This window comes from Drosophila kikkawai, chromosome 3L (assembly GCF_030179895.1).
Source record: "Drosophila kikkawai strain 14028-0561.14 chromosome 3L, DkikHiC1v2, whole genome shotgun sequence".
NCBI classification, from domain to species: Eukaryota; Metazoa; Arthropoda; class Insecta; order Diptera; family Drosophilidae; genus Drosophila; species Drosophila kikkawai.
In genome coordinates this window covers 19,446,552-19,460,789 of record NC_091730.1, presented here as the reverse complement: position 1 = coordinate 19,460,789, position 14,238 = coordinate 19,446,552, and the positions used below count along the sequence as shown (strand labels likewise).

General features: G+C 35.9%; 2 protein-coding genes across 2 annotated transcripts in view; one reads left to right on the top strand and one right to left on the bottom strand.

The window, feature by feature from the left end:
• LOC108078782 (pneumococcal serine-rich repeat protein) overlaps positions 1 to 14,238 on the bottom strand; it is an 84,861-nt gene that overhangs the window by 53,351 nt on the left and 17,272 nt on the right. The gene's annotated exons all lie outside the window — the stretch shown is intronic.
• On the top strand, positions 11,552 to 12,307 carry LOC108078602 (uncharacterized). The gene is made up of 4 exons (XM_017172522.1): positions 11,552 to 11,647; positions 11,699 to 11,857; positions 11,913 to 12,086; positions 12,149 to 12,307. The coding sequence occupies exons 1-4, from the start codon at positions 11,609 to 11,611 to the stop codon at positions 12,305 to 12,307; spliced, it is 531 nt and encodes a 176-aa protein (XP_017028011.1). The 5' UTR covers positions 11,552 to 11,608.

The following is a 14,238-nucleotide window of genomic DNA, read 5'->3' as shown; positions in this document are numbered from 1 at the left end:
GGGACTAGGTAAAGGATTCTTCTCGAGAGAAGACCTTTAAGATCTTTTAATACCCGATGTTTCGTTTACAAAAGTATTGCCTACTTTTTGCGGCTCCGTATAAGGAGCGTATACGCAATTTATTTTAGATAGGGTTAATATTTCGTATAATTTAAACAATTTAAAAAAATTAATAATCTATATAGTAATTTCCTATATTTCTCTATATTTACATACCAAATCCCGTATACAATATACCCCTTTAATCTCCACAAATAATGGATATATAAATATTGCACCCTCGAGCCTGCACACTCACACAGACACACACACACATATACAGGCGGCGCAGCGAAATAGACGCAGACACACAGACACATATAAAGTCGCACATTTATAGCCCGAAAATTAAGTGAAGCGTAAGCTGAAATGCACTCCCACTCACTCACCTCCCCCCATGCCCTTTACGGATTTTAGTCTGGCTCGCCGTCTGCCACTTGGCGCAGCTGCATTAGTATTAGTCGGTGTCTGTGTTTTTGGAGTGTATGTGTGTGTGTGTGCTTAACCTTGAAAAACGAACGAGTCCAGTCAGTCGTACGCCCAACTCCGACGGCGCCACCCCCTTATACGTTCCCACTCCCTTGAAGTTGACAGGCCGGCGACGATTTTCATCCTCTGCCAGCGAGTCGAGTTTTGGTAAAATGAAATTTACGAAATATGGTAAAGTGGGAACTCGCTAGGAGGAATTTTAATAATATTTTTGTATTTTTCAAGGATATATTTTAATGTGTTTCTAAAGGATTTGAAAAATGGGTTCTTGATTTTTTACTGTCGAAAAATTGTATTGCAAAGCTGTGTACTGTAGGATTTCAAGAAAAAAGTAATATTTTTATATTTTTAAAACAGTTAAAAGCTTACTTTATAAGAGAAATTTATAAAATATAATTATATATATTATATTATATATATTATATTATTAGTATTTCTTTAATATTGTGAAAATCAGCCGTTTTAACAATTAGGTATAATCCAAATAAATTTTAATTAAAAATAATAAACATTCATTATAATTAATAATAATTCTATTAAATTATAAATACAGCCAAAAATACTTTCAAAAATTTCGAATACCTTAAAAGCAATCCCCTCCATTTAACCAGCAATCCCTGTATAATTTTCCTTTCTTCTTTTCCTTGCCATTATATTATTTTACTACTTTCCTTTTTTTTACTTGTTTTCCTCCTCTTCATCATCGTCATCTTTTTGGGCATTTAAAGCGTCAGAAGCTGCGGCTGAGTTTTTGGAATTGAATTCAATATTTTTTTTTTTTTTTTTGTGGTGGGCGGGAGATCGGGATTGAGAGATTGGAGACCGGCGAAGTGACTTTTGCACCCCTTTTAAGCGTTGCCTTGAAAGTCTGGCCAGACAGGCCCAGACAGACGGGGAAAAGGGTTCTTCCCCCGCAATGGCCCCTGCCACATTTCGATTGAGAAATACTTTGCGGACCCCTTGGGCCAAGTTAAAATGAATTACAAACACTTTTTGTTTGTCGTTGCCGCCCGTCGCTTCTTCCACTGACTTTGCTTATGGATTGCTGTTCCGGGAAAATGAAAATGTCAAAGTTTAGCTTAGGCCCGTCCCGGGTCTAAAAAGGAACTTATTATTGTTATTATGAAATTTTTGGTAGCTAAATGGCAAATGGCGCTGAGTTTCTGGGAACTTACAAAGAAGGATTGCTTAGTCTGAGCTTTTTTTAATTTGACAATGGTGTTGCTAATTATGATTAGTGTTTTATTTTAGAAGCAAAATCAGTTTGAGTTGAGGGTTATATATATTATAAGAAATATTAAATACTGTTTTTAAAATGTCCTGAAGGGCTAAAATGAATACTTAGACTTTAGACTTAAGCTTTGTTCTTTTTCAAAATAATTAAAGTTTTAAAAGTAATTTCTTCCTGATTTTTTCTATTCAAAAACCTTATTTAGTTTGTTTTTTAATTATTATAAAACACAATTTTTATTGTTTTATTATTTGTTTAATTATAATTCATTCCATAGCTTCTTGAGAAGCCTACAAAATTATATTTTGCAACTGTTTGTGGACAATCATTCATGGTCTGATTTATTTTTTCTTTCCCTTTACTTGGACACTTTTTCTTGATTTTTTCTTCGACTGTTCTGTGTGTGTTTTTTCCTCATTTTTTGCTCCATTCCCCTGGTTACGTTACGTGGCTTTATTTATGAGTTTGTCTGCTCTCTGACAGCCCTGCAGCTGCATCGGACTATCCCCCGGCCCCGGTTCCTCATTCTGTTCCTGTTCCTGTCCAGGATCATCGAGTCCGCCACACGTCAACTCCGTTCTCCCCATCGCTCTCATCGCTGTCAACGTCAGGGCTTCGCCGTCAGTCGTCGCACTGTCGCCGCCGCTCGCCAAATGCATCAATAATGCTTCCAGCGGATCCAATTGTTGTTGCTGCCGCTGCAGTGAGTTGCAATTGTTGTCTGGCCAAAGGCAGAGAGGGGGGTTTTTTTTTGAACGGGGTTGAGTTGCACGTAGAGGGGTGGAACTTTGACTGGTCCATCTGCCTGCCTCGCCGACGCCGCTCAAATTAATGAAAACTAATGCGACACTGAGAAATTGATGATTGCCGGCGTCGTCTGCAGAAAAGACCACCAGTAGACGGGAGAAAAAGGAGGGTTGACTAACAAAAGCAACTATAAATAATAATATTTAAACAAAACTACAATTTTTCTAAAATTTATCCCTTAAAACGAAAGTCCTATTAATTTGTATTTAAAAATGAAATCTTTCAAGAATTAAATTCTATTGAATACCTTGAATGTTGAATACCCTTCTTCATATTTTTATTAATAGGGATATACTTATATGTTTTCCTATTTCTTAAATTTATTTCCCTATTTCTTTCAGTGCATCTTTGTCTGCCACTCCTTCTCCTCGCCACCTTCAGATTTCTCCCTTTTGCTGCTTTTTGGGGTCGAGACATTAAAAATGACTGCGACTGCGGCTGCTTTTCTGTCCGTGTCTGTGTCTGAGTTACTCTGTCTGCCGCCGCTGCACTTTGGATCGCTTTTGGGGCAACAAAAGGGACCAAAAGCAGACCAGACGGAGTCGCGAAGGATGAGGATGGGGGAAAGGGGCAAGCAACGGCCCGGCAGGGAGACTGATTGATGCCGTCAAATAAAAATTTGTTGCGAGTGGCAAAGCGGATCGGCTGGACTCGCTGACCTGACTGCGATTCCAAATCCCATGGGGACTGTACTTGGAAGTAAGCAAAAAGATAATTGAAAAAAAAAAAAAAAATGAAAAAACAAACTTCTTGGACTTGGGATTAACTTGAGTTTGTTGCTTAATTAAAACGTCAGAGTTTTAAGAAAAGAAAGAATCGATATAGGATATTTTAATTATAGGACAAATCTGATGATTTTATTGACTGAAAACTTTAATGAATGTTTGAATAAACAACAAATAAGCCAGGATCCAATTAATATAAATCCAATAAATCTAAATTAGGATAGTAAAACTTCTTTCTAAATATGAATAATAATATTTAATTATCGCTATATTAAATTCTTCAATTAATTTTGTAAGCTTGTACTTATATTTGTCAAATAACTTGTATTTAAACCCAACAACAGTATATATTATGCTCTTCATTATCTATATAGCAAGTACCTTAATCTCTTTATTATTCAACTCCAACTTGGTACATAGAGTGCTTACATCCCGTGACTATTAGGTTGTCAAACACAGGGTGAGATGAGCACGAGATCTCGGCGCTGTGTGGCTAATGTAACTGTAACTCAGCTTCCGCTACTGCCAGTCGCGCCAGCCGCCTGACAGCACTCACCTGCCCAACCTGTGAGCACCACCACCCCCGCACCTGTCTGCTTATCTGGCCCACAATAATTTCGCGAGCAGCGGAAAATTGTGTGCGCGCCTATTCATGGGATGACTCCACCACTTCCGACACAGTTGTTGCTGCTGCGCTTTTTATTTGACTTATGACGAGACTTTGTTCCCTATCTGTATTATTATTTTATTTTTTTATTATTTTTTTTTTTAGCGACCAGCGACTGACTCGCGCTGGCACCGAAAAAAAAGGGGTAAGGAACGGGGGGTGTTTGCCCTGGTCCGTTGTCTCGCTTAACTTTTTTATTGCCAGACGAAGCGCAAACATTTGCGAGTATTAATTAACGCTTTGTTGAAGTTTGCGCTTCGATGTCGCCACCCAGACATCGATGTAGACCTAGACGTTTGCCGTAGACTTTGTCAAATGTAATGCCGGCAAATATTACGTATACGAGACCCTTTTTAAGTATAGTAAACATGGCCTAAATGACTTGAGAGGGGTTTTAAATGCAATGGTAATTATTTATTTTATATTTGAATAAGTCATAAAAATATATATTAAATGTAAAGGGATATTTCTTTCTGAATTTAAAATGTATAATTATATTTCATGATGATTTATAGTAATACATTTAATTAATTATAGTTTATACTTAATTAATTTGCTAAATAGCTTCTAAATTTGCTAAACTGCACGCTATTCATTACCTTGTTGCATGGTTAACCTTAACTTAACTAACCTATTTTCCCTTTAAAAAATTCTCTCTCCATTTCCCCTTTAGTCAATTAACACTGTAACTGCATACAGCACTTTGTAGCTCAGCCTCTGATGCCGCTTCAGATTTAGATTGAGATACAGATTGTGTAGTCTGTAAGCGTCGTCGCTGGTGCTCACTCAATTATTCAGGCATAATAAGCAAATTGTTTTAATATGCATAAATATCTTGTACGCCATTTGGCAAACAAGTCAAAACTGCCAGACAGACTGGCAGGCAGTGGCGCAGACAGAAAGACAGACAGACCGAAAGACAGACAGCCGCAAGGGGTGGCATAAATGGGGGGGAAACCCAGCCACCACAGGCGACTGCATAATGCCCATGGGATATACAAAAGGTGTGTTTACATATATTTAACCTTCAAGATCCGCAGACTAAATATGCCAACAAACATTTTCAGCCACAACAATGAACGAAGCGACCGGCTATGTGGAACTTTCCAATGCCCTTAAAATGTAATGGAAAAGTTGGTGCGAAACATTTTTCCAAGAATACATTATAAGAAACCTGCTAATTAAAGTCCAAATTGGTGGAAAAATTCAAGTAATATTTACCTATTTATTATCTCTTGGGGATTTTGAGAAATTTGTGAACGTTTTGTTAAAACTAGGTGATACTGAAATCTAAGTTTCCCTTTAATAGTAAACATATTTTGAAATATTTATACATTAACATATTTTTAAAGCAATATGTTAATGGGTAATTGCTTGAAAAGCTTGTAAAGTATCTCATTTTGTCGAGAATATTTATTAATTAAACATAATAATACGAAATGTGATAATTATTTATAACCAGCGACCTATTTATATTTTAAAAGAATTAGTAATGTTTTTCTCCCAAACTCCATATAAGTTTTAATGTTAATAAAATGTACTACATTACAGTGATTTTATTTGTTTTATAAATACTTTATTACATTTTCCTTTATATTTCTTTTTCAAAATAAAATACAATTAATTACTAGAGCTTGTTTTACCTGAAAGGTTTTTGTTCAAAGTTTTTTGTGGCGCTTCGACCTGTTCTAATATTCTATAAACCATGAGTTTGGTAGCGTGACTGAAATGTACCTTGTTTTCCTTGGAATTCCACAAAATTTCGTTACACGAGAGACTCTCAGTCGCTTAGCGGAGAAAAGGGAAAATACTTTCTGGCTCTACCTCCCCATTTCTCCATTTGTTTTGTCCCGTCTCTCCCCCTCTCTCTCCCCCTGTGTGTGTGCGTTGTGGCATCGGCATTTGGGCAGGCTGGCAGGCAGGCAGGCAGGGCCAGACACAACGAGGATGGGATTAACGTGGGGCCAGGAGCAAGGGTCACGGAGTGGGCGGGTGTCACAATAAAATAAAAGCTTAGGCCACAAAAGCGGCAGACAACTAACTACGCATAAGCGAGGATGACGACGCAGGATATGCGCTTCAAACGCGTTAAGCCTGAACCCGAAGTGCGGCAAGATGAGGGAAAAATACGTAGAAAACTGGGAAAAATCCGTAGGAAAAGTAGGCGTAAGCAAGAGGAGGAGGGTGAAAGGAAAATTGGAAAGCCTCCAGCGCACAATTGAGAGCTGAGCGCAGCTGATAAACTTGAAGAGGAGCCTACAATGCGGAAAATGTGGGAAAGGTGCTGGGAATAATTCTCAAGGACACTGTCGGGTTTGTTTGTATGTACAAGGCCTACGCATATTTCCTCTCTCTCTGCATCTCCCGCTTTTCCTCTCTCTCTCTCTCTCTTCCGGTCTGGCGCAGACGGTGGCGTATACGTAATGTGTTTTGTACGGCCCACGAAATAAAGCATACGCAACGTGTTTCCCTCGCTCGTTGGTTGTTGATGACGTTAAATTTTCGGAGGGTGCTCTTTAGCCGAAATTCATCGAAAGTTATGCCACAAAAAATGCGTTCTTGCCTCCTAAGCAAATACCACGTGTCCTCACTCGAAAAAAGGGGATCCTAGATATTTTTCGCACGCCTTTATAGGCCGGCTTTCGTGTGTGCGTGTATTTTGAGCCCTGTTATTTATTTTAATATGCCTTAGAATAAATGACAAAATAAGAAATGTGTTTGATGACAGCTTTAGACATTTATGCCCATTTATGCTAAACTGTTTGATTTCAATTTTAGCAAGGAAGACTCTGGCAAATCTCCTTTTTTGTCCCCTTGGCTTAAATGAAATGTGGGTGTGCGGTTTTGCCTTATTAAATATTTGTGTGCTTTCTGGGAAATGGAATTCTTATCGTTTAATATGCAAATGCCCCAGGGAAAAGTCTTATTAAAAATGTAATTTTATCATCAATTTATAAGAGGATTTATTTCTTGGTTGAGTTGTGAGAAAGATATATTAAATAAGGTAATAAATAGGTAGTATAAGCTCTTGGATAATAAAAGATTGGTTTAAAAATAATTCATTAATTTTAAAATTTAGGAATTACATGCTTAGCTTTTGAAATTTATCGATAAATATAACATAATTTAATTTTTGGGTGGGGTGTCTCAGAAATAATGTAAACTGGGCCATAAATAGATAGAAAATGTCTTAAAATTTGTTTATTTAAATTATATTAAATAGGATCAATTATAAACAATATTATTTTTCTTTTAAAAAATTGTCTCTAAATAAAAGTAAAATTTAAATAAGGTTCTTAAAGTATCCCAGCACTCCTCACTTATATCTATATATGGTTCAACCAGACATTCGATTGCTGCAGGCGGCAAAAGCAGCAGCAGCAAAACAAGGGCAAACAATAAAATAAACAAACAAACAAGCACGCACACATGACAGACAGGATGGTTGGTTGGCTGGATATTGTATATGTACATATATATTGTGGGGCGGGGAAATCGGGGAAGACCTCTAGACAGCCAGACCTGCATTAAATAAATATGTGCGTAATAAAAGGCAAATAAAATGGAAAAGGAATGGCATGCCATGGATCGCCGAGAAAGGCAGAAAAGAGCAAACCAATTGAAGTGTGTCGCGCCAATCGAGCCACAACACACACACAACAATTGCAATTTGTATTAATTTTATTGGTTTATTATTATCAGCGGCGACGTAGCCCCGATTGATGCCATCAGACGGTGTTCGTCGCTCGATTGAAAGCGAGTTAATTTCATTTACTGATTTGTGGCCAGCCGCCGCCGCCGCCGTCGGGTGGGGGAAGGCGGGAAGACTCCGGATGCAGGACGGGGGGCGGGGCTCCCCAGGCCAGCCGCCCTGTGTTCTCTGTAATCGCGATACGTTGCCTGGCCCATTCACCGACTCGTCGCCGATTCTGGGTCGTAATCAGCACTTTCGTGAGTCTGAAGCTGGCCGATGAACTGCAATTGCCCTGAGATTGTGATAACTCACTCTCACAGCCAAAATTTTGAGTAGCACATGGGCACGTGTAGGGTGCAGGAATTTTTTTTTAAATGTTTGGTAGATAATTATTGGTATTTTTGAATATTTATGATATCATTTGGGGTAAGACTATTAAAAATGTATTAAAAATTAAAAGAAATATAGATAACAGTATAATTATAATAGATGTTGCCTGCAGTATTTTTTTTTTTTTTTTTTTTTTGTAATATTTAGAAGGTATTTTAAATATTTATGAAAATTTCTTTTTAATATATGTATATAGGTTTCGTTTTCAGTAATTTTTTAGAATTTTTAGAAGCTACTTAGAGGTAGAAAATAACTAAAAATAATTGTAAGTAGTTTAAAAATTAATCTTTTAAAAGTCTTTCTAACATATATGTCTTCGTGATTTTTTTAGAATTTCCGGAAGTAATTTATATGATAATTTATATTATGTTTGTTATCATTCTGGGTTAAGTATCACTTCAAAATTATTTTAGATTGGTAAAAAATACATTTTTCGTAAATCCGCCGCCTTTCAAAAATTGTAAGGTTTTTATTTATTATTATTTTATATTTTTAACGATTTATGTTGTTATCTAAAGTTAGGTAATCCTTAAAAATAATTTAAAATTGTCAAAAAGTACATTTTTGTATCATTCTTCCTATAAAAAAATATTTTTGAATGAAAAAATTATAATTAGCTTTATTTTACTTAAACTTTATTTATTTACATAAATATGTTTATCCGCATTCAAATTTCTCTCCAAAAAGAATTGCATAAAAAAGTCCCACCAAGGGCACTCTTAATATAGTATACCCACTGACTCAACTTAGTTGCGCCAGATCGGCCTTCCCCATTATCCACCGACCCCCCGCGGATGTCCGGCGTTATCGTCTGCGAATTCCCGATCATTGCTCCGCGTTGCGTTCATTGAACGCACTTTCGGCGCTCAAAAGCACGCGTCGTTTTCCAAAAAAAAATAAATAAAAAAACTGTACAGATAAAAAAAAATGTGCAACAAAAAAGTTACAAACAAAGAAATGGAATCAAAATACAAATCGTAAGAAAAAAAGAAAGAAAGGTAAAGAAGCTCTGTCTCCAGATACACTGGGCTGTGTATACGCGTGCATAATACAATAATAATTTCGTTTTACAAAACATAAAAAAAAACAAGAAGAAGCAAAAAAAAGTACACAAAATAAGCGCAGCCAATGGCCGCTGCAAATATAAGGAGGAGCACCAGGAGGTGGAGCTGAAGCAGCAGGAGAAACTTGCCCAGACAGCGATCCCAATCCCGATCAATGCACCTTTGCCAAAGGTGCAACGCCTCGGCAGAGTCGGCTCTTTATATTCCAGTATATACACTCGCACACACACACACACGAGTCTGGGTGTGTGTGCCAGAGTGTGTGTCTGGGCATGCAGTGACGCACGAAACGCGATCACGTTCGCATTTATTAAAAGATGGTCGCTGTTGCACCGGCAACTGGCTGGATCGGAGAACTTGGACTCCGAGCTGGCCAAAACTACGACTGTGCCTGGAGACAGATGTGGGTAACATTTGCTAGGAAGGAAAAAAAATGTATATATGTATACATAAAAGAACTGGGTAACCCAAGGGAAAACCCAGAGGTAAGAAGTGACAATCTCAATGCACTTTTCCTGATGAATTTTTAGAAAATTAGTAGGAAAAATATCTTATATTTAATATATGTAATAAAAAAACATAGGCAAAAAGTCGATCTTTATGAATAATATTTTTTAAGATTTTTTTTAATGAAGTTACAAGCCTAATTATAGCGAAATAGCCTTTTAGAGCCTTCAAACTTAGAGAAGTAGGCACAATACCTAATATATTTTACAGTTAAATCTATTTAAGCTCATTTTTTATAATTTACAATAACGTTTTTAATATAAATTCCAAAAATGTAATTAATTATTTATGAATAAATTTATTTATTTAATTTAAAGCTAAATTATAGATTTATTGAATTGCCAACAAGAGCCCTTAAACGTAGTGTAAAAATAACAGCAATGTAAGCAATTCATAAATAAATCTACATAAACTTGTATAACATAATTAATAATAATTTAAGGTGTATATAAATTTATAAATATACATTTTAATGATTTATGTAAACTAATTAAAAACCAAACTATACTAGCTCCTTTGCCAGCAAAAGCATTAAAATATAGTGTGAGAAGTACAAAACAGTACTAATTATATGGTTAAATCTATTACAAAACGTATTATATAAATAAATATAATTAAGAATATAAATATTAATTTTTCATATTTATTTGTTCATATATTTAAAAGTTTAAACATAGCTTCTTTGCCACTAAGAGATTTCAAAAATAGAGATAGAAGTATTAAACTCTCAAACTCAAACAAATTATATATTTAAATCTATTAAAAATCGTAAAATATAATATTAAAAAAATTCTTAAGACAAATTACAGCCAAAAATATAGCTACCCCACTAGCTAGGGTATTAAAACCCCCCGCCGAAGGAGTATAAAACTTGACCAACATGTGGCTTGCTTGGCTATTTTTAGACGCCTCGCTATCTGTCTGGACGTCGGGATGTCGGGATGTCTGGCCGCAGCCTCATCCGACGACTTGCACTCTCCAGTAGTTGGGGAGGTGGACGCACTGCTCCCCAGGGTCTCGGTTCATTAACTGGGGCCGAGTTTTAATCAGATTTGTGCGTGAAGTTCGGCACTCACCCGGGGCCACGGTCAGCCGACCGACAAGAAATGGGTGGGATCTCTCCAGCCGTACGGCAATGGATCCGTGAATGCCTCGATCCCGGCTGTTCTGCAACAATATTTTAATGGGAAAAAAATCGTACAAAACGTCTCGCGCCTCAGAAATGCAGCAAACTGTGTTTCCGAACCAGTTTCCCCAAAAGCCGAAAGCCAAACCCAGCCAAAAAGCCAACATCTGCGGAAGCGTGGCACTATAAACAATATTCTTTTAATTTTTGTTGCGTCGCTTTCTGGTTCTTTGCGTCTCGTCTCGCAGATTTCGCAGCAGACAAATTTATGAGCGTTAAGTGAAGGCCAATAAAATTCTTTTTGTCTGGAGTGTATGCCCGGGACGTTGGGCTGCTTCTGCTGCTGCCGGCCAGTTTTATTTCCATTTCCAACTTCTTGGTCAGACCTCACTTAAGTCATCTCTTCCGCGGGCACATTAATTTTACGGGTTCTCTTTGGGGTTTTTTTTTTTGTTGTCTGGGTTTTTTGTTTGTTTTGGTTTTGTTTTGTGTTTGTGTTTGTGTTTGCAAAAATATGTAAATCCAATAAGGTTACAGAAATATGTGTCGGGAAGCAATAGGTAGAATAATCTTTTTAAGCAGATATTAACCATTATTTTTTGAAAAAAATTCTACTAAATTGAGCTTGTTGCCACCGGCTTATAATCAAACCTAATAATGGTTTCAGCAAACTCCCAAAAAATTGAAACCAATTTTAAATACAATTCAAACAAAGCTAAGTACTATATAACCGTTTACCAGTATCATTATAGATTCTTATCACAAGCTAATGACGATATAGTTAAAACATTTACTTGCCGTAACGGCTAGATAAAATATATACCCACACCGGAAAATATGGAAAGCTTCAGTTCCCGAAGGATAGTGAAATGTGGATGATATGGTTCACCTTGGCCTGCACTGCCACAGTAAGATAAGTAATTTCGGATTAACTCATAATAAAATATATTCATTTCTAGTGCGCCTTGACGCATGTGAGCTTTACCAATCTAAAGTGCGAGAGTTTCGATAAGAAATTCTGCCAGTTCGATGCGTGTTACATCAAGGCTGTTAATCGCACGCATAAATATATCGATTTATATGCTAAATTAATGGTACTTCCCATTCAAAATGTCGAGGTAAGTTGGAATATCTTTTACTTGAGAGATATAATATCTTGAGTGAATCTTACAGATAAAACTTGAACCCATGCGTTATGATAATGGCTACAATCCGTTTCTATTGGCCATGACCTTTGATTTGTGCAAGTATATGAGAAACCCAAGCGCTAGATCGATGATATTTCTAAGAGAAATTCATAAAACCTTTTTAAATGCTACAAATATGAATCATACCTGTCCCTACGATGTGAGTATATAGCTAAACTTGCTTCATTAACTATATACAACTATAACTATGTCGATAATTAGCACGATATCATTATCGATAAATTTTTTACCGGCAATCTGGAAAAGGGTATATCTCGATATCTGCCAATACCCAATGGAGATTATGCGATCTTTACAAAGTGGTATGTTCGTAATATCCCGCGATCCACAGTTAAAATATACTTTAAAATTACCAAATAAACTACCTGTAAATTGATCAAAAAATATATTGTAAATATTTTATTATTTAATTGGATTGTGTTTTGATTTTTAACATTAAGTTTCTAATGCTGTATAAATATTTATTTTTGAAATAAATGTAAAGCATCAACATCAACTATGAAATAAATCATTCTCTGTTGACTTGTACCAAGATTTTGTAATTTAAAATAAACCTTTTATTTGGGCAGTGTAATCTGATGATACAAGTACATGTATCATTAACAAAAAAACGGCTAATGAGCCCCGGTCATTATTTTCAGCAACGAAAGCCCATTTAACCAAAATATATAATTATTAATATTTCATACTTCAGGTGGAAAAGTTTCACTATGCGTATAATATTATATTTACTATATTTCTCTGGATATCTTTCGGTAAGCCTTGCCAGAAACAAACGTTAAAATATAAAATATAAAAATAAATAAATATAAAATATTAAACTTTTCAATTAAGGCCATCCTCAGCCATGTGGCTTTCACGAATCTCAAGTGTGGGACATCGGACAAGGGATTTTTCGACTTCCCAAAATGCTATATAAAAGCAGTAAATCGTTCTCACAAGTATATAGATATTCACGTAAATTTGAAGAAAGTACCAATGAATAATATCACTGTAAGCTTTAATATCGAAATCATTTCATGAATATATAATTCTTTGGGGTATGCAGTTAAATCTAAAGCTGATGCGCCCTTCTTCATAGACATGACCTTCGATACCTGCAGGTTTCTGAGGAATCCCAACAAAAATCCGATTGTAAAAATGTTTTACTATGCATATGTGAACAGCTCCAACCTAAACCACACGTGTCCTTATGATGTGAGTAAATATTCAATGATTAGAATTATCTCTATTTTATTTTTATTTACCTTAGCACGATTTGATTATAGATCATTTCTGGACTGGAAACTGGGAAGCAGACTTTTCAAAATATATCCCAACGATTAATGGCGACTATGGTATCTTTACAAAAATATTTTCGAATAATATCTTTCGAGGATTTATAAATTTTTACGTTCGAATATCGGGTAGGCAAGTAGAGTAGATCGTTTTATGAAAACTAAATTAAATTTAAAAGTAAATAAATTATTTTCGATCACCTGCTTCAAGACTCGAACCCACAAGTCAAGGTTTGCGACGTCGCTAACCAGTGCAAGCGAGATAGATATAGTATTGCAACTTTGTTGTCTTAAGGGTCCATTCTGGTTAGTTGGGCCAAAAAATAGGCCATTTTCAGAAATTTGTTGTGGACAAACGAAAAGACATAGAAAGTTCAAACTTGTCACATATATTTATCATAGTTTAAAGATTATTTAGCAAAATTTTCAAAAATTTTTAGAGCATGTCCTGAAGCAGGACACAGGGCGACGTAAGCGCATGCCCAAAAAAGGCACCCCTCTGGCGACCATCCTGCAGGACGTAAAAATCGACTGAAACAAAAAATTCAAATATGTTCTTGTTTTGTATGAATGTGGTTATGGAATAGGCTACTTTTTTTAAAATTGAATAAAAAATAAGAAAATGGCGGCGCCTCAAAAATTTTTTTTCGTTTTTTTGAAAAATTTCCTTACTTTTTTGTTGAGTAAAAATCCAATGTTTAAGCTATCAATATAATTGTAGCCTATTCCATGGACACGTTAATTACGCGTATTAAAAAAAAAAAATCATTAAGATTCGTTAAAAATTGACTGAGATATTATGGTCGCCAGCCCGAAAAATGTAGTTTTCCAGAAAACGCGTTTAAAGTTTTATGTTTGCTCTGTAGCTGCTTTGAGTCGGTCGGTTCGGAGGCTCATAACTTTTAAACTATTACGTATTTCGATTTGATCTTTTAGTATGATATTCTACAAACTTAAAGCTATTGAAAAATGCAAACAAAAAAAAATTCGATTTTTTTTTTCAACTAACCAGAA